General features: G+C 43.3%; 1 protein-coding gene across 1 annotated transcript in view; it reads right to left on the bottom strand.

The window, feature by feature from the left end:
* The window catches only part of ITPR3 (inositol 1,4,5-trisphosphate receptor type 3), a 580,258-nt gene that overhangs the window by 477,747 nt on the left and 81,857 nt on the right, over positions 1–20,654 (bottom strand). Inside the window, exons 4-9 of the mRNA XM_073575604.1 lie at positions 16,830–16,916; positions 16,119–16,277; positions 10,365–10,463; positions 2,767–2,850; positions 1,538–1,684; positions 1,149–1,244 (exon numbers count right to left, since the gene is read on the bottom strand). Of these exons, the coding sequence (XP_073431705.1) occupies positions 1,149–1,244; positions 1,538–1,684; positions 2,767–2,850; positions 10,365–10,463; positions 16,119–16,277; positions 16,830–16,916 (672 nt within the window). The remainder of the gene's footprint in view (positions 1–1,148; positions 1,245–1,537; positions 1,685–2,766; positions 2,851–10,364; positions 10,464–16,118; positions 16,278–16,829; positions 16,917–20,654) is intronic.

Genomic DNA, 20,654 nt, shown 5'->3' on the forward strand with positions numbered 1-20,654 from the left:
CTCCTTATAGCAGATAGGTGCAGCAGATGCCAGCCATTTACATGCCCTAGCAGGGTCAGTAAATCGGAACAGACTACAGCATGCTGCAGCTTTTTTCGTGCGGAACTGTGCTGTGGTCAGGGTAAAAATTAGACAGTGTGCACTTGCACCTCGGCATTGGTTCCCGCGCTGTTGAGGAATGAGTGTATCCTACATCATACTCTTCAGAAGTCCAGTAACAACCGAGGACTGCATTATTAATATATTATTTATTGTTCTTAGATTTCCTATTTTATCATGAAGCACTGTCCTGAAATCCTGCAGTGAATGTACCTCCAGGCTACCTGAGGTAGGCAGGCAAAACTGCACATAAAACACATCTATGAGACGACTCAAACACGACGGGCAAACATGTACTTTCCTGTCTATTATTGTCTATTATCGCACACTGAAGCCCCATAAACGAGACACACCTTCTCCTAAGAGATGAGGTTCTGTGCTGGATATGTGTTGCACATATACATGAGCATTACTTCCGAGCAGTGATGTCATGGCTTCTATTTAGACAGATCGGCTCTCACTACTCACACCTACATCTAATGATGACACCTTTTAGAGAGCTGATTAATTTCAGTACAGCGAGACAAGCCCAAATACTTGGATTACCGCATAAAATTGGCTTCTTGTAAATGCAAACTGACTATTGTAAAAAAAGAACACTTCTCAGTCCGGTGCCTGAAGCCCTTGCCTGTTTACAGCGCTGCATGACTGCTCCCGACAGTGTTGTGCTTTGGAGTAAGGACACTTTTATGCAGCTCCGGGCATAGCGTATTGTGCAGAAAACAGAACTGACCACATTATCCATACATTTCCCAATAGCTAAGGAAAATAAAGAAGAAGAAACCACTGCTCTATTCTCTGCAACAATGTTAGAATAGAATACATAATGGGATAATTAGCCATAAAACTTACAGATAGCACGAGGAGCACTGCCATATTTACTCAGAAAATGAGTAGCAATGAATGGGTTGTACAAGCCTAGAGCATAACAAAGCTTTGCTATGCCCCAAGCCATGCTTCCTATGGTAAATTAAACATTAGCTATCAGTAATTAGCTGTAGTTGCATAGATACGCAATCAAGTATTTCAATATAATACCCCAAACTTACTTCTGCGGCAAGGTAGTTTCCAGTTGCAAGGTGTTTAAATCTATATAAACTGTTCCAGTGCCCAGCACCCCCTCTGCAAGGATCATGATGCACCACCTTTAATTAAAAAAGAAGGAAAATCGAATGGAAAACATAAATGATATAGTTTACTATATGTAGGTGTGCACATTTACAAGTACCCCATGAATTAAGCCTTACTGTCATTAAACAAAAATCTGTATATTATGGTGATCGCTGTGGCCCCCAGATGCTAGACAGCCTGTGATCATCTTAGTTTAGGGAACTCTATTATCAAAAAGGGGATTGTTAGAAGAAAACAACCCACATTTTATAATCAGCTATTACAAATATCCAGCCTTGAAAGACAAAAAAGGCAAATGACTTCTCACCTCTACCTCCCAGAGTGCGTTGGAACTAGTAGCTGAAGTGGCGGACTGGCGCAGAGTGGTACGCAGGAATACATGATGACGAGCCTTATATTCATCACATGTAAGAAACTTCTCTTGCTCGGCATGAAAGAGGCGAACCACATCCCCCTATGAAAATGATACACAAACTAGTATGTAAGTGATAATAAATATGGACAGCAAAAACAGACAAGATGTGTACTAACGTACAAATCATTTTTGCAAATGAAAAAAACAATGTGGGCAAATGATTATCCCAGTGGGTTCACACGTGCATCTTTTTCAATTATTTTGTTTTGTAACCCAGATAAAATTATTGACAAATTGACATTTGACAGTTTCTATCAGTTTTTTAATCTACCACTCACTGATGTCAATAATAAAAAATATAATAACGATACTGTAAAAAGGGGATGACAATGTTCCACGTTATCATGAATTGCATAGATCATTAATATCAGATCGGTGGGAATTGGACACCAGACATCCCCCACCTTTCCGCTGTTTGCAAGTCCCGAGGAGACTACATGTACACAGTGTACAGAGCCGGGACACCAGAGCTGTATACACTTTTTAGAGCCATTTTCAGGAAGCACAGTTCACATCAATAGAAAGTGAATGGAGGCTAATAAATGGGGGTGCTGGGTGTTGGGCTTCCACCAATCTGATGACCTGTCCAACAGATACATCTTACATATCCTGAACAACCCCTTTACATACACTCCCGGGAAGCTCCTGGCTTATATTGTATCAGCTTTGGTAAAAAACTGCAATAGGTCCAAGGAGGTAAATATCTGAAAATAGGAGCACCTATTAAATTCAATTACAATGTCTTTGTACCTTTTAAACCTAAATGAAGTACTCTTTTTCAAGCAATCTTATTGCTTCAATATATCTAAAATAAAAAATGAAGAAACTTGGCAAATAATTTGTTAAATAATCTTACTGCAAAGCAATGTGTCTCCATAGTTACAGACTACAAACAAACCCTGTGTGTAGTCTGATCCCAGAATCCATCTGCCATACCGTCTGTAGGTTAGTGACATGTGACTGCAGAGTCTAATGACACAAATAGCGGGACTAATATAGCTATTATCCACTACTATATATGTAATATCAATTAGAGAAGTGGAATAAGCAAAATGGGGTCTATCTTGAAGCTCAGGAATGATGAAAATATTAAAAAATGCATTTCATATTTTTGTTCTCACCCCTTTCAGGGCATCCTCCATGTAGTCTTTGTATTGCATGAAAAGATTGATCTTCCAGCTGGTGTTAGAATTTAAGGAGTTTACCTAAAACAGAGTAATTCCAGTGAAATTTTGGGTACACTACAGTCTTACTGTTCAAATGGTACTATGTTCTGTGCTATTTGGAAAAGAGAAAACACACATCAGGAAAACATGATGGCCTATTTATTAAAAACTATGTTCACTTACTTCAGCGTTCTTTCAGCACCCATTCATTTCAATGGGTGAAAAACGCTGAAAAAAAAATGCAGGTATCAGGTTATGCTGCATTTTTTTGTGTCAAAACCTGATTCTATAGAATAGGACTTTTCTTTTCAACACTAAATTTTATTAGCATGCACAAAAGAAAAATCTAGCATGCCAAAACCACGGCAAAAAAACGCAATAGAAACCAAGGAAAACATGCTTTTTTCTGCAGCGGGAAAAACACTGCTAGTTCACACACGCCTAGTGTGAACTTTCCCTAAGACTGGGCATAAACCGCTACCTACATAAAGTAAACTAGTAAAAATTTAGGTCTAACAGGCTGTCAGAAAAACAGAATCTGCAGGTGGTAGATTTACACGTGCCATTTTTGTCACAGCTTGTGAAGTGTATATGACTTCCTGCTTTGCACCTACAGATATACTGTATAGAAAACAAAAATAAGATGCATATAGTCAACTCCCACATTTACATTGAAAATACTAATATATTTCAGGATTAGAAAACTAACTACTTTCTTGAATACTCAGTTTCCATTATGTAGTCAGTGAACCATTCCAAAATGCCGGTAATAAGGCGGAAGTAACAACAGAGTTTTATTTTCTTTACATTTTCAAATTCAAATGTACACTACCCAAACAAATAAAAGGAACACTAAAATACCACATCCTAGATATCTCTGTATGAAATATTCCAGTTGAAAATTTTTATTCATTGCATAGTGGAATGTGTTCAGAACAATAAAACATAACAATTATCAATGTAAATCAAAATGAATATCCCATGGAGGTCTGGATTTGGAATGATACTCAAAATCAAAGTGGAAAAGCAAATTACAGGCTGATCCAACTTCAGTGGAAATGCCTCATGACAAGGAAAAGATGCTCAGTATTGTGTGTGGCCTCCATGTGCCTGTATGTCCTCCCTACTGTACAACGCCTGGGCATGCTCCTGATGAGGCGGCGGATGGTCTCCTGAGCGATCTCCGCCCAGACCTGGACTAAAGCATCCGCCAACTCCTAGACAGTCTGTGGTGCAGCGTGACGTTGGTGTATGGAGCGAGACATGATGTCCCAGATGTGCTCAATCGGATTCAGGTCTGAGGAACAGGCGGGCCAGTCCATAGCTTCAATGCCTTCATCTTGCAGGACCTGCTGACACACTCCAGCCACATGAGGTCTGGCATTGTCCTGCATTAGGAGGAACCCAGGGCCAACCGCACCAGCATATGGTCCCACAAGGGGTCTGAGGATCTCATCTCGGGACCTAATGGCAGTCAAGCTACCTCTGGCAAGCACATGGAGGGCTGTGTTGCTCTCCAAAGAAATGCCACCCCACACCATTACTGACCCACTGCCAAACCGGTCATGCTGAAGGATGTTTCAGGCAGCAGATCGCTCTCAACAGCGTCTCCAGACTCTGTCACGTCTGTCACATGTGCTCAGTGTGAACCTGCTTTTATCTGTGAAGAGCACAGGGCGCCAGTGGCGAATTTGCCAATCCTGATGTTCTGTGGCAAATGCCAAGCTTCCTGCACGGTGTTGGGCTGTGAGCACAACCACCAATCTGTGGACGTCAGGCCCTCAGTCCATCCTCATGGGGTCGGTTTCTAACCGTTTGTGCAGACACATGCACATTTGTTGCCTGCTGGAGGTCAATTTGCAGGGCTCTGGCAGTGATCCTCCTGTTCCTCCTTTCACAAAGGCGAAGGTAGCGGTCCTGCTGCTGGGTTGTTGCCCTCCTACGGCCCCTCCACATCTCCTGGTGTACTGGCCTGTCTCCTGGTGGCGCCTCCAGCCTCTGGACGGACACTACGCTGACAGACAAAGCAAACCTTTTTGCCACAGCTCGCAATGATGTGCCATTCTGGATGAGCTACACTACCTGAGCAACTTGTGTGGATTGTAGAGTCCATCTCATGCTACCACAAGTGTGATAGCACAACCAACATTCAAAAGTGACCAAAACATAAGTCAGAAAGCAGTGGTACTGAGATGTGGCCTGTGGTCCCCACCTGCAGAACCACTCCTTTATTGAGTGTCTTGATAATTGCCAATAATTTCCATCTGTTGTCTATTCCATTTGCACAACAGCATGTGAAATTGATTGTCAATCAGTGTTGCTTCCTAAGTGGACAGTTTGATTTCACAGAACTTTGATTTACTTGGAGTTATATTCTGTTATTTAGGTTGTGATGGTGTGATATGTTATGTGGATGACATTTTTTGTATATTCCTATTTTTAACAATTCCAGTTATTTTCATAGTGTTTTTCTTATTACATTGTAAGTCTACAGCCTCACTGTATCTGTCTCTTGATGACCCCCTGTAGTGCATTAATCCCTAAGGCCTTTTGTTCTCCTCTGGGAGGCAACTTGTTGGACTACCCCTGGACAAGGAAGGGGGTGGGGGGAAGAACGGCAGCTGGACAGGTCAGTTCCGGTATAGACATGATGGTGAAAAGGCTGCATTTCAGAGAGAGGATCCATTTTTATCCTCTGAATGCTAGAGTTGTGGAATCTCGTTTCCCTGGACATTTTATCCTGATACTGGACTGCATTCTTATTCTGGACTATCTTATCCTTTGTGTGGTGGACTGAATATGGACCTTTTCGTATTTTTGCCTGAATAAAGGTCTAGGAATTGTTCACTCTTCGCTTGCTCTGTTGATTGTGTGATACCAGAGAAGGACCCCGTGACAACTGGTGGCAGCAGTGGGATCAACAGAGCGTCACCCAATGGAGAACCACCCACAGAGTGAGTACAGAAATTGGACTGTATGCAGTTTACAGGAGAGAGCCAGAGACCTGGGCCTGAACTACCAGGGACTGACTAAAGAGGCCTTAATCGATCTACTGGTGGGCACTAGCCCGGCCACCTCCTCCCAGATGTCTGAAGGACAAGCACTGGAGACCGGGATCCCCATCCAGAAAAGCCAGTGGTTGGTGTGGTATGAAGAAGAGATGGCGGTTCTGGGCCCCGGCGTCTCTCAGGAGTACAAGGAGGAGGCTGCTCGCCGTGCACAGCGGAGACAGGAAGCAATGGAGCTTGAAAAAGGGAGTAACGCAATGTGGAGTGTAACCCCAACAATCTGGGAGCCTGTATGGATCACCCAGACAGAGTTTAAGCCATTTGATGAGGCTTCTGGAGATGTGGAGGGGTTCTTCAAAGACTTTGAGCAGCAGTGTGCTGTGATGGAGGTGCCCCACTCTAGCTGGATGCGTTTGTTAGTGGGGCTCCTGAACGGAAGCTTGGCGGAGGCTTACCGAACCATTGATGCACTGCAGAATCGGGATTATAACATTGTAAAGCGGACTATCCTGGATTACCATGCTATCACCCCAGACTCATATAGGGCCAAGTTCCGAGACCTCCCATGCACCACGGGGGGATCATTTAGGATGTATGCACATAAGATGTCCGAGGCATGTCGGAGATGGCTGGAAGCAGAAAACGCCTTTACTGTGGAAGATGTTATACAGGCGTTCCTTATAGAACAATTTCTTGCCAAGTGCCCTGCAGAGGTACGGGAATGGGTCCGGGAGCGCACGCCGTGTACCGTGGATAGAGCTGCAGCCCTGGCCGATGAAGCCCTTACTATCTGGCCGCAATGGAGGAGGCTTCTGGACAATGAACCACGGCCTGCTCCCGCGCCCCGTCCCCCTCCAATTATATCTGCCCTTCCACCTAGTCGCAAGCCGATGACAATCTCGCCTCACAATCCTAGGCCCCAACAGTTCCGACCACGACCTGGGGGTATCACAGAGAGGAGGTGTTATGGGTGTGGGCAACCTGGACATTTGCAGTCTGGCTGCTCCTCCAAGATTCGGAGGGAGCCCCACGCAGCCCCACCTCGTCCAGTGCATCTTGTACATTCCACCACACCTGAGGAAGAGCTACCACCACCCCCACCAGAGTGGACCACCGACCACAGCACCATAGATACCCCTCCTGGAGTGTACGGACTCCGGCCTCTGTCCTTTAGCTACTCAGAGCAACGGCAACGCCACCTGCAGGATGTCTTTATTGATGGATACAAAGTGTCAGGATTTAGAGACACGGGGGTATTCTTGACTATTGCTGACCCCCGTGTGGTTCGACCCGAGGCAATTTACCAGGGTCCGGGAATTACCATTGTCCTGGCGGGCGGTGCCCGCAAATATATGCAGCGAGCTTCTGTGCGTTTGGATTATGGTTGTGGAGAAAAACTGTGTTGGATTGGAGTTATGGGAGGACTTCCTGCAAATATCCTCCTTGGGAACGACATTGGGGAGTTACAGTGCCAATTTGTGGGAGCAGTCACCCGACTACAGGCCCTTCAAGCACTACATCATCCGGACCCCACCGGGGAGCAACCACCACGAACCGCATCAGAGTCGGTAAGCAATACTTTCGCTGCTACTACATTGGGAGAGTCTTGGGACAGAGAGGAGTTTAGGAGAGAAATAGAAGGTGACACTACCTTAGCAGCCCTTAGGCGAAAGGCAGAAACTGGGCACATGGGAGATAATGGGGATGGCTTCATTCGAGAAAACGGTCTGTATTATCGTGTAACAAAGGGCAGTGACCAGGGCAACCCTGACGCAACGACCAGGCATCTCACTGTCCCTCAGAAGTACAGGGCACAGCTACTTCAACTGGCCCATGACATCCCCTTGGCTGGGCATCAAGGGAGAAAAAGGACTGAAAAGAGACTCACCCAAAGTTTTTACTGGCCGGGCGTCTCGCAGTCTGTAGCCCATTATTGCAGCACCTGTGATGTGTGCCAGCGAATGCGGCATCCAGGAGCTCGACATAAGGTACCCCTGCAATCCCTGCCCATAACTGAGGAACCATTTCAACGTGTAGCCGTCGACATCATAGGTCCTCTGGCCCACCCCAGCAGGTCAGGGAAAAAATATATCCTGACCGTGGTGGACTATGCCACTAGGTATCCTGAAGCTGTGGCCCTGTCCAGTATTACAGCAGTAAAGGTAGCCGAGGTCCTTGTTACCATCTTTACCCGGGTAGGGTTTCCCAGTGAAATATTGTCAGATCAAGGCACTCAGTTCATGTCAGATCTGGTCCAGTCCCTATGGCATACCTGTGGTGTTCGAGCCATTCGCACCACCCCATACCACCCGCAGACCAACGGACTATGTGAACGCTTTAATGGAACCCTAAAAAATATGCTGAGGGCTTTTGTTGACGTTGAAAAAGACTGGGAAAAGTACCTGCCACATCTCCTCTTCGCCTATCGGGAGGTTCCCCAAGAGTCCACAGGGTTCTCTCCCTTCGAACTACTGTTTAGCCGGAAGGTCCGTGGGCCTCTCACTCTTCTGAAAGAACATTTGGAGGGAGACATCTCAGATACCAGAATATCCATCGTTCCCTATGTTCTAGAGCCCAGAGACCATCTCGCCCAGCTAGCTACCTTCGCTAAAGAACATCAGCGAATGGCGCAGTCCAGACAAAAAACCTGGTATGACCGTAATGCCAGGAACCGGGAATTTATGGAAGGACAGCAAGTGCTCATGATTACTGCTTCCCCTGCCAACAAGCTTCAAGCAGTGTGGGAAGGCCCTTTGGGATGAAAACTGCCCCTGCTACTTTCCAGAGACTGGTGGATCGACTGTTACAACAATGTCAGGACTTTGCCTGTGCTTACTTAGACGACATCGCCATTTTTAGCACAACCTGGGAGGAACATCTTAAACACTTGGGCATAGTGCTGGACTGTATCCTAACTGCAGGACTGACCATTCGCCCTGATAAGTGCCAAATAGGGATGGCTGAGGTGCAGTACCTCGGGCATAGAGTAGGGGGTGGGACACTAAGGCCTGAGCCTGCCAAGGTGGAAGCCATTAGCAACTGGTGTAGACCCCAGACTAAAAAGCAGGTACTTGCGTTTTTAGGAACTGCTGGTTACTATCGCAAGTTTGTTTCTAACTTCAGCACCTTGGCCAAGCCCCTAACCGACCTGACCCGCAAGAACATGCCTAGGAATGTGATGTGGACGACGGCATGCGAGGATTCCTTTTCAGCGTTAAAGACTGCCCTCGTCACTGCTCCTGTCTTGGCTGCCCCGGATTATAAACGCAGGTTCCTCGTGCAGACAGATGCATCCACCTTTGGGATTGGGGCAGTACTTAGCCAAGTGAACGCCGCCGGAGTAGAACATCCTGTTGCTTTTGCCAGTCGGAAACTACTGGATCGGGAAGTTGCCTATGCCACTATTGAAAAGGAGTGCCTTGCCATCGTATGGGCGCTAAAGAAATTGCATCCCTACTTGTATGGCAGAGACTTCACAATTGTTACAGACCACAACCCCCTCACATGGCTGAACCGCGTATCATGGGACAATGGAAGATTTCTGCGGTGGAGCTTGTCCTTACAACCCTACAGCTTCTCCATCCAATACAAGCGGGGAAGCCAACACCAGAACGCCAATGGACTGTCTCGACAAGAAGAACCATAGGCTCCCCAGGCCGACCTACCCCTGCCACTGTACAAGGAATTATAAATAACTGAGCAATGTGGACTAAAGTGAGCAGGCCAGAGGTCTGTGTAGACCTCATTGCGTGCTCACTTATTATGGGGGGGGAGAGGTTGTGATGGTGTGATATGTTATGTGGATGTCATTTTTTGTATATTCCTATTTTTAACAATTCCAGTTATTTTCATAGTGTTTTTCTTATTACATTGTAAGTCTACAGCCTCACTGTATCTGTCTCTTGATGACCCCCTGTAGTGCATTAATCCCTAAGGCCTTTTGTTCTCCTCTGGGAGGCAACTTGTTGGACTACCCCTGGACAAGGAAGGGGGTGGGGGGAAGAACGGCAGCTGGACAGGTCAGTTCTGGTATAGACATGATGGTGAAAAGGCTGCATTTCAGAGAGAAGGATCCATTTTTATCCTCTGAATGCTAGAGTTGTGGAATCTAGTTTCCCTGGACATTTTATCCTGATACTGGACTGCATTCTTATTCTGGACTATCTTATCCTTTGTGTGGTGGACTGAATATGGACCTTTTCGTATTTTTGCCTGAATAAAGGTCTTGGAATTGTTCACTCTTCGCTTGCTCTGTTGATTGTGTGATACCAGAGAAGGACCCCGTGACATAAGTGTTATTTTTTTTTGAGCAGTGTATATCTACAACTGTTAGTTCGCCAGACAGAACTAGACAGAAACGAAATCTGGGAAATCAAGGCAGCTCAATTAATAAAAAGCACAGTCGCCCTGAAATTACAAGACAAAAACATTTTGCTTTATAATCATTCCCTGATCAATAATGAATAGGAAACAACTGTATTTTCCAAGTTATTAGATGTGTACATGCCTAAACAGAATAAAAGCCCAGCCATCTATTGTTCTTACCTCCTTGCAGCCTGGGTTATCACTGAGTTCATAGTTACTGGCGTGTAGGGGTTGCCCAGCATTCACAGGGTTAAGATTTACCTTATCACCAACAACCACCTGTGAGAGATATGCATAATCAGTACACAGAAATATACACAGTATATTTCGACTTTAGGATTCATATTACTAAAAGACACATTCAAGGTTTCACAGCAGAAAAGACATTATTCCTATTAATTAAACTATTAATTAAACTGCTCTGGAGGTGTAAAGAAGAGGAGGGGTAAGGTCAAAATCATTAATTTTAATGCACTATGGTAGAATAGAGAGGAAGTAGATCTATTGTTAGTGTTTTTCTGTAGCATGTGTATTAGGGTATGTGCACACGTTGCGGATCTGCTGCAGATCTGCAAGTGATTTACAGTACAATGTTATTCTATGGGAAAAAAATTTGCTGTGCACATGATGCGGAAAAATCCGTGCGGAAACGCAGTGTTTTTTTTCCGTAGCATGTCAATTCTTTGTGCGGATTCCGCAGCGTTTTTACACCCATTCCATATTATAGGAATCAGAAGGTGTAAAAATGCATGCCAAATCCGCACAAAATCCGCAATAAATCCGCAGGAAATCCGCATAAAAAACGCTCGGATTTTGACCTGTGTATTCTGCCAAGAGATGCACATTCTGAGCAGAAAATTGCACACAGCAATTCGCAACGTGTACACATACCCTTATACAGCACACACATTATGTACATTATCTGCAGTGCACACATATAGACACTACATGCACACTCAGTTCTGCTGTATATACACATGCATTTCAGCTATACACACACATTGCTCTGCTACATATACACACAGTTTTGTTACATGCACATACAGCTCTGTTACAAACACACATGTATATACCTCCGCTACACACACTCTGCGTCACACAGAACTCTGCTACACGCGTACACACATGCAATTCTACTAGATGCACACACACACAACGCTACTAGGTCAACACATATACCTAGCTAAGCTAAGTTCACATGCACACAGAGCTCAGCTACATTAACACGTAAATCTCAGCTACATCAACACACACAGATCAGTTACATCTATCAAGCATACACACACACCACTATTACATCAACACCCATAGGAAGCTGCCTTTGTAATACAAGAGGCACACTTTCGTTATCAAGATCTTTTCTTAAGATAAAAACAAAATAAGCAAACACCTTGTAGTAAGTAAATAAATAAATATTAATAGTACAAGAAAAAACATAGGTTACATAGTTGACACTAATTTTTCTTGCTAAAAGGTGCATCTTATATCCCAAAAATAAAGTTCATAATACAGTATGTGATCCTCAAAAATATGTTATATATTTGTATAATACAGTCATGGCCAAAAGTATTAACACCCCTGCAATTCTGTCAGATAATACTCAGTTTCTTACTGAAAATGATTGCAAACACAAATTCTTTGGTATTATTATCTTCATTTAATTTGTCTTAAATGAAAAAACACAAAAGAGAAAGAAGCAAAAAGCAAAACATTGATCATTTCACACAAAACTCCAAAAATGGGCCAGACAAAAGTACTGGCACCCTCAGCTTAATACTTGGTTGCACAACCTTTAGCCAAAATAACTGCGACCAACCGCTTCCTGTAACCATCAATGAGTTTCTTACAATGCTCTGCTGGAATTTTAGACCATTCTTCTTTGGCAAACTGCTCCAGGTCCCTGATATTTGAAGGATGCCTTCTCCAAACTGCCATTTTTAGATCTCTCCACAGGTGTTCTATGGGATTCAGGTCTGGACTCATTGCTGGCCACCTTAGAAGTCTCCAGTGCTTTCTCCCAAACCATTTTCTAGTGCTTTTTGAAGTGTGTTTTGGGTCATTGTCCTGCTGGAAGACCCATGACCTCTGAGGGAGACCCAGCTTTCTCACACTGGGCCCTACATTATGCTGCAAAATTTGTTGGTAGTCTTCAGACTTCATAATGCCATGCACACGGTCAAGCAGTCCAGTGCCAGAGGCAGCAATGCAACCCCAAAACAGGGAACCTCTGCCATGTTTGACTGTAGGGACCACGTTCTTTTCTTTGAAAGCCTCTTTTTTTCTCCTGTAAACTCTATGTTGATGCCTTTTCCCAAAAAGCTCTACTTTTGTCTCTTCTGACCAGAGAACATTCTTCCAAAACGTTTTAGGCTTTTTCAGGTATGTTTTGTCAAACTCCAGCCTGGCTTTTTTATGTCTCGGGGTAAGAAGTGGGGTCTTCCTGGGTCTCCTACCATACAGTCCCTTTTCATTCAGACGCCGATGGATAGTACGGGTTGACACTGTTGTACCCTCGGACTGCAGGGCAGCTTGAACTTGTTTGGATGTTAGTCGAGGTTCTTTATCCAACATCCGCACAATCTTGCGTTGAAATCTGTTGTCAATTTTTCTTTTCCGTCCACATCTAGGGAGGTTAGCCACAGTGCCATGAGCTTTAAACTTCTTGATGACACTGTGCCCGGTAGACACAGGAACATTCTGGTCTTTGGAGATGGACTTGTATCCTTGAGATTGCTCATGCTTCCTCACAATTTGGTTTCTCAAGTCCTCAGACAGTTCTTTGGTCTTCTTTCTTTTCTCCATGCTCAATGTGGTACACACAAGGACACAGGACAGAGGTTGAGTCAACTTTAATCCATGTCAACTGGCTGCAACTGTGATTTAGTTATTGCCAACACCTGTTAGGTGCCACAGGTAAGTTACAGGTGCTGTTAATTACACAAATGAGAGAAGCATCACATGATTTTTCAAACAGTGCCAATACTTTTGTCCACCCTCTTTTTTATGTTTGGTGTGGAATTATATCCAATTTGGCTTTAGGAAAATTCTTTTTGCGTTTTTTCATTTAAGGCAAATTAAATGAAGATAATAATACCAAAGAATTTGTGTTTGCAATCATTTTCAGGAAGAAACTGAGCATTATCTGACAGAATTGCATGGGTGTCAATACTTTTGGCCACAACTGTATATACATCACATTCCATATTATTATGCAGATTGGGTTTAAGTGTAATTTTTTGTTTTCCAAATAAACTGATGGATGGTATTGTGTGTCAGGGCTCTTTGGATGACTGAAATCAATCTCAAAAACCTAAGACCATCAGTAAACTATTCAGAATTGAGAGTCCTCAGTGGTTGATACCTTTTAATGGCTAACTGAAAAGATGGTAACACATTGCAAGCTTTCGAGACTACTCAGGTCTCTTCTTCAGGCTGACTAATACAAAATCTGAAGAGTCACATATTTATGCACAATACAACACAGAAAAAATGCAATAGATAAGACAAGTGACGTGAAGCAGAACTATCAATATGGGAGAGGGAGAAACATAAATATTGGACCAGTTCATAGATAAGGAGTCCGGATGTTTTATAGTACTCTGATTGGGGTCTCCTAATGTGTTGTGATGCCTCCACAAGGTCTTGAAAGCAAATTCCTTAATTGATGTAAAAAGACATAAATCCATGCGACACATTCATTCCAGCACTGAGAGTGTCACACAATGAATGTGTTGCATGGATTTATGTCTTTTTTACATCAATTAAGGAATTTGCTTTCAAGACCTTGTGGAGGCATCACAACACATTAGGAGACCCCAATCAGAGGACTATAAAACATCCGGACTCCTTATCTATGAACTGGTCCAATATTTATGTTTCTCCCTCTCCATATTGATAGCTCTGCTTCACGTCACTTGTCTTATCTATTGCATTTTTTCTGTGTTGTATTGTGCATAAATATGTGACTCTTCAGATTTAGTATTAGTCAAGCCTGAAGAAGAGACCAGAGTAGTCTCAAAAGCTTGCAATGTGTTAGCATCTTTTCAGTTAGCCATTAAAAGGTATCAACCACTGAGGACTCTCAATTCTGAATATTTTTCTATCTATTGGCTAACACGGTACAAAGATATACATCTTTCCTAAGACCATCAGTTTGTCAGGTGAGCCCAATTAAAGGAAAACTACTTAAGGAAGACATTCCACATTATTAACGCACCACAGGTTTCAAGCAATATGGGAAAGAAAAAAGGATCTCTCTTCTGCTGAAAAGTGTCAAATAATGCTATGTCTTGGACAAGGCATTTGAAGCTGCAGGTGCCTCTGGGGTCCCATGAACCTCAAGATATAGGATCCTCCAGGGACTTGCAGTTGTGCATAAACCTACTATTTGGACAACCCCTAAACAGTGTTCACAAGCAGAAATAGGTGCAGAGGACCCAGACATTAATGAAAACTAATTTAAAAAAAAAAAATGAGTTCCGTGCAACCTTGGATGGTCCATATGGATGGAGTAGTGGATGGCTTGTGGATAGCCACTATGTCCCAACAAATTTACGACATCAGCAAGGAGGTGGCGGAGTCATGTTTTGTACCAGAGCTGTAGCAAAATTATTTTCATGCATGATAATAATGCATCATCTCATGCTGGAAAGAATATTTCGGAGTCATTGGCTGCTATGTGTGTAAAAGGAGAAAAACTCACGGTGTGGCCACCATGCTCCCTTGACCTCAATCGTATTAAGAACCTTGGTGTTTCTTTAAGCAAAAGATCTATGAAGGTGGGAGGCAGTTCACATCAAAACAGCAGTTCTGGAGACAACTCTGACATCCTGCAGAGAAATTCAAACTGAAACTATCCAAAAACTCACAAGTTCAATGGATATACAAATTGTGAAGGTAATATGAAGGAAGGGGTCCAATGTTAACATGTAACTTGTCCTGTTAAGATGCTTTTCATTGAAAAAGCTTTTGATTTCAGTAAATGTGTCCTATTAATTAGAGATGAGCGAATTTGATCTGGTCCCTGCTTATGTGGCAAGCTATAGCGCTTACCGAATAAGCTGCAGAGGGAACCCGGATACATGGAGCGTGGCGGCTGATCAGCTGTTTGGCTCCGCAGCTCCGCGTGTCGCAGCTGTGTGACAGTCACACCACATGCATAGAGAGCCTGTGTGTTCGGCTCTCCATGCATGTGTTGTGACTGGGACACAGCCGCGACACGTGGAGCTGCGGAGGTGAACAGGTGATCAGCCGGACACTTCAGGTATCCAGGTTCCTTCTACAGCTTATTCAGTAAGCTTTATGGCTTGTTGAATAAGCGGAGATCCGATCAAATTCGCTCATCTCTACTTTATATGCTGCAAATTCAAAAAATAACCATTTTCAGTTCTTTACAATCTATAAAATGTTTGTAAATTTTGTTGTTCAAAATAATTTGGAATTGCGCATGTTGAAGTTTTTAAGTTTTGAAAAAATACTTTTAACTATTGGCAGGTTTGTCCAATAAAATTAGTTTTTACTCTAATGGTTGATGAGTTGAACATTATACTGACTCATTTGCATAGATCACTTGGGAATATCTGAGAAAAATTGCATTTGCATAATAATTTGGAACGTGGTATAAAATAATCGATTGTTGAACCTAATTTACTGTCGTTTTCCTTAAAAGTCTTTCTCTTTAAGTCTAAAACGATCTTTTAACAGGTATTCATCAGTCAGTAGGAAGGAGAGTTCTTTACCTCTACCAGTAGACAGAAGGACAGTAGCACAGCAAATGGAAAAAGACTTCATCACTGAAGTAAAATTGGGGAAGTTTTACCTCAATATTTTGAGATTTGGATGGGATTCATGTTTTTAACATGCTGCAAGCATCCTTTCTATCAACTTTACTTTGCAATTAGCTTAGCCCCTTGTAAGTTTCAGGGATTTCCTTACATTGTCTCCATTACTGCGCAGTTTCCAGAATGGTTGGATAAAAAGCCAGGATCCCTCATTTCCAGTTGCATCAAGTGTAACACGCATGGCATTCTTTTCCAGCAGTGCAGGAAGGCGTTTATTCACAGTGAGGTACTTGTTACTTTTCATATGAAGCAGCTATAACAAAGTATGGAATAAAGATGGAAATGGAAGACAGACACATAAGTAATACTTTATGCCTTTCACGTGTAAACTGTATTAAGGGATTTTAGGGTAACATGCCATTATAAAGGTAGCCACTCACAATAGATAAATGTCAGCCAAACCCACGATTCTACAATTTAATTGACATGGCATGTCCCAATTCTCTCCCGATGCCAAATGTCAAAGAGTAAAAAGGAATTTCAACATGCACAATCCTTTTATTCTAACTGAAGAGAATCAAAATATATCTGCTACTGTTGAGAATTACAGTATCTGCTACTGGCTTGCTCAAGCATGCCGGATGTGCATGGGTATGGGTAAAATAAGAAGCCAAACACTCCCAAGCCCTCGTTAATATAATATGGTTCCACGAGGGGTATACAGTGAAATCTTTTTTTGAGAAAAAGAATAAAAAATAATATTACAACTTCACGTTTATGAGGGCTGTCCTCACAGATAAGACAATTTCTTATCATATCATCATAATGTACTGCGCTCTGTAAAACTACATGGGACTGTGCTTACCTGGATTACACTGCCATATTTCACCACTTCACCATGAACCTTCTTATTCTCGGTGTCATTTTGTTTTTGTTCCAATGTTGCTGCATGCTACAAATGAGAGGACAGAAAAAGAGACAGGGCACCATTAAATACAATACTTGTCCACACGATGAGCATTGATACAAACTGAAAACAGCTTCACGTTTAATTTAACCTAGACAAAGACATTGGCAAATGACAGCCAAGCCTATAGATTTCCATGGGATCAAACATCCAAATTTTATAGCGGTGTCCCAATTTTTCTCCACCAAATGTTAGAGGAAACAATCATTTCAACTTGCCCTTTTTGTTCCATGGAAAATAAGCAGCTGTTGTTCAGTATGTCTGGTGGCTGCCTACTCCCTTTCCATGTTCTAAACAAATGCATGTGCATGGAGGAGTCAGGAGAGATGCCTGTCAGCCAGATGAACATACAAACATAAAACTACCTACCCAAAAAATCAAATCTTAGAGACAGAAAATGAACTGGAGTGACCACAGCCAAACAAGGTTTTAATAAATATTTAAAAATAAATATATGTTTTTATGGTGGAAATAAGTAGCTATTATAGTAGCCGTGGTACTGCTTTTAGTGTGCTCAGAAAATAACTATTTACGTGTCACCATATAAAGATTTCATGATGAAGCCACGAATTCCAGAACTCAGTTTTGAAACAAGCCACAGCATGGCTTTATGAGGCCTATCTGATTTCCCTATGGTGTACATTCAAATCTGCAATTTCCTTTCACATCCCCTACAGCCAAACATACACTCCTCAACATGAAATTGCCATACCAAGAAGACAAAGTGATATAATTGTGAAAATCACAGGATTGAGACATATTAATGATATGCAAATTATGAAAAACTGAAAAAAAAAATCAAAACAACTCAATTAATTCGGCATCGAATATGAGCGACAAGCTGTCATGACACAGCTGTCAGGTGACCCGCGACCAGGGGCTACTTCCCTGTCCTTAACCTGAACACTTGGGGGGGATCTAGATCACCTTATTCCCCAGGATACTTCTGAAAGTGAAGATGCCGGGGCCTTCACCCTTGCCTTATGCACCTGGGTGTGGAGGTAGGGGAATAAACCAAAATCAAGAAGGATAGGGAATTTCCACACATACAAAACAAGCAAGAGTCACAGATAACTCTTACAACTCGCCTTCTCATATGAACACCTCTCCCTCTGTTAGCCATGCAGCAAATGCTAGCTCTGACGAGGATTTGCAACAGAGCCCAGATTATAAAGGGGAAAGGAGTGGCTAACTGAGCTCAGCTGCGAGCACAGAGATTTCCAACATGGCCGATTAACCCCTGTTCTGCCAGAAGGAATAAACGCCATAAAAATGAAAGAGAAGTGCTTCTTCTCAGTGCCGGAGTAGGAGCAATCAGACGCTGCAGTCTTCTGGCTCCACGTTGTTGCGGTAACCCCAGTACCCCCTCTTCTACGTTAGGCCTCCGGAACTTCAGGACCAGACTTATCAGGGTATGCCACATGAAAAGCCCGGACCAGTCTAGTTGCATGAACAGCAGATGCTGGTACCCACATCCTCTTCTCCGGACTGTACCCCCTCCAATGTACCAGATACTAAAGCGACTGATGAACAAGACGAGAATCCAAGATATTTGCTATCTAAAACCCCAAGTTTCCATCGACAATGACAGAAAATGGTGGTAGACGTGAAGGTACTGACGATGCAACTTATTTTTTTGAGGAGGGATCGATGAAATACATTATTTATCCTAAAGGTAGGCGGTGAGCGAAGGCGAAATCTACGGGATTGACGATGGCTACGATCTTATAAAGACCGATAAACCTGGGACCAATTTCCAATACAGAAACATCAGCTTAATGTTCCTAGAGGACAACCACACCGAGTCAGCAACACACAGGTCCGGACCCACCAAACGTCTCTAAACCGCCACAAATTTGGATCCCATCTTTCTCAAATTATCCATAACACCCTGCCATATGGTAGTAATAGCAGATGAAAACCGTTTCTCTTCCGGTAATCGAGAAAGGCGATTTCAATTAAATGAACTGGTCGATTCTTGACAACGATTATTTACAGCAAATTCAGATAACGGTAAATATGTAACCCAGTCCTTCTGATTCTTCGACACAAAACACCTGAGATAAGTCTCCAGATTCTGGTTAACCCGTTCAGCCTGCCCATTAGACTGCGGGTGAAATGAGGAAGAAAATGACAAATAAATCCCCAGATGGGTACAAAATGCCCTCCAAAACTTGGGAGACAAATTGCACCCCCCCCCCCGGTCAGAAACAATTTCGGTCGGGACCCCATGTAATAGAATTATTTCCCTGACAAAAATTTTCGCCAAGATTTTGGTGTTCGGTAAAGTGATAAAATTAGTAATTTTACTGAATCTCTCTACCACCACCAGAATTACAGTATTCCCTGCCGACATGGGAAGAATCATGATAAAATCAACCAACAAGTGAGTCCAAGGTCTACTGGGAATCTTCAATGGTTAGAGCCCCCGACCGACGAGTATCAGAGGTCTTAGAATGCGCACAGACATTGCAGGCAGCTACATACTCCCAGATATCCTGATGAGCACCTGGCCACCAAAAACACCAAGTAAGAAGATCAGCAGTGACTTTATTTACTTAATTAAGGGTTTATAAGTGGCAGCTGGTTGGGGCTTCCAGTCCTTTTGGAAGTGCATTGAGCTACAAGGTGGATTGCTGCCAAAGGAAAAAAAAAATCTCTTTAAAGCTTCTCCCTGAGCGAGTGTGAATGAGCTGAGTGTGACCTGAGCGTAAGTGCGAACTGTGGTAAGTGTGTGACTTGTGATTCAGTGACTTTGGATTCAGGGAGTTTCCAAGGGAGGTATTACTGAATTGCTGTTATATTTTATTAATACTTTTTATTTATTTTTGCTTATCTTTTCTGTCTGGTGCAATCCCCATTAGGAAGTGCTCCACTATTGCCAATGCCATCCAGTGTACGTCTTGCCGCATGTATGAAATCCTTGAACATCCGGTTGAGGATGCATATTGCTGTGCGAGATGTGAGCACTTTGTGCATTTGTAAGCCCAGATACTGGTTCCAAATGTGCAGCTGCTAACACTGAGATCTATAGACAATATGGAAAGGAGTATACTGCTCACTGAGCAGATGCTCAATGGGATAGATGTGGGGGAAGATGGTAGTATGGAGCTGCAGGACAGGGATGAAGCTAGCTGGGTGACAGTTAGAAGGCTGGGTAGAGGGAAGACTGCCAGGGAGGCTAGTCCTGATCTGGCACACCCCAATAAGTTGCTAAGTTGGCAGCTGAGAGGGGTGTCAGTACAGGGGTAGCACTGCTGCATCAAGGCATGTCCTCTGAAAGACGGAAGAGTGTCTGCTCCAGTAAGGAGGAAAATAGGAGAGCAGGAGAACAGATAGGGCAATCTGTCACAAAGACAGGGATCATCTAACAGTGTGCTGCCTACCTGGCGCTCGAGTCCGATACATCGCTGATCGGGTTGACAGATAATTGGGAGGGGCTGGTGAGGACCCAGCGGTCATGGTGCACATTGGCAAAAAGGACAAAGTTAGAGGTAGGTGGAAGGTCCTTACAGTTGATTTCAGGGAATTAGGCCGCAAGCTTAAAGCAAAGACCTCCAAGGTGGTATTCTCTGAAATACTGCCTGTACTACGTATACCACACTAGAGAGGCAACGGGAGATAAGGGAGATAAATAAATGGCTCAGGAATTGGTGTAGGAAGGAGGGGTTTGGGTGCCTGGAAAACTGGGCCGACTTTTCAGTTGGCTACAGGTTCTACGCT

Source organism: Dendrobates tinctorius, unplaced genomic scaffold (genome assembly GCF_039654945.1).
Source record: "Dendrobates tinctorius isolate UK_male_01 unplaced genomic scaffold, ASM3965494v1 ptg000045l, whole genome shotgun sequence".
Taxonomy (NCBI): Eukaryota; Metazoa; Chordata; class Amphibia; order Anura; family Dendrobatidae; genus Dendrobates; species Dendrobates tinctorius.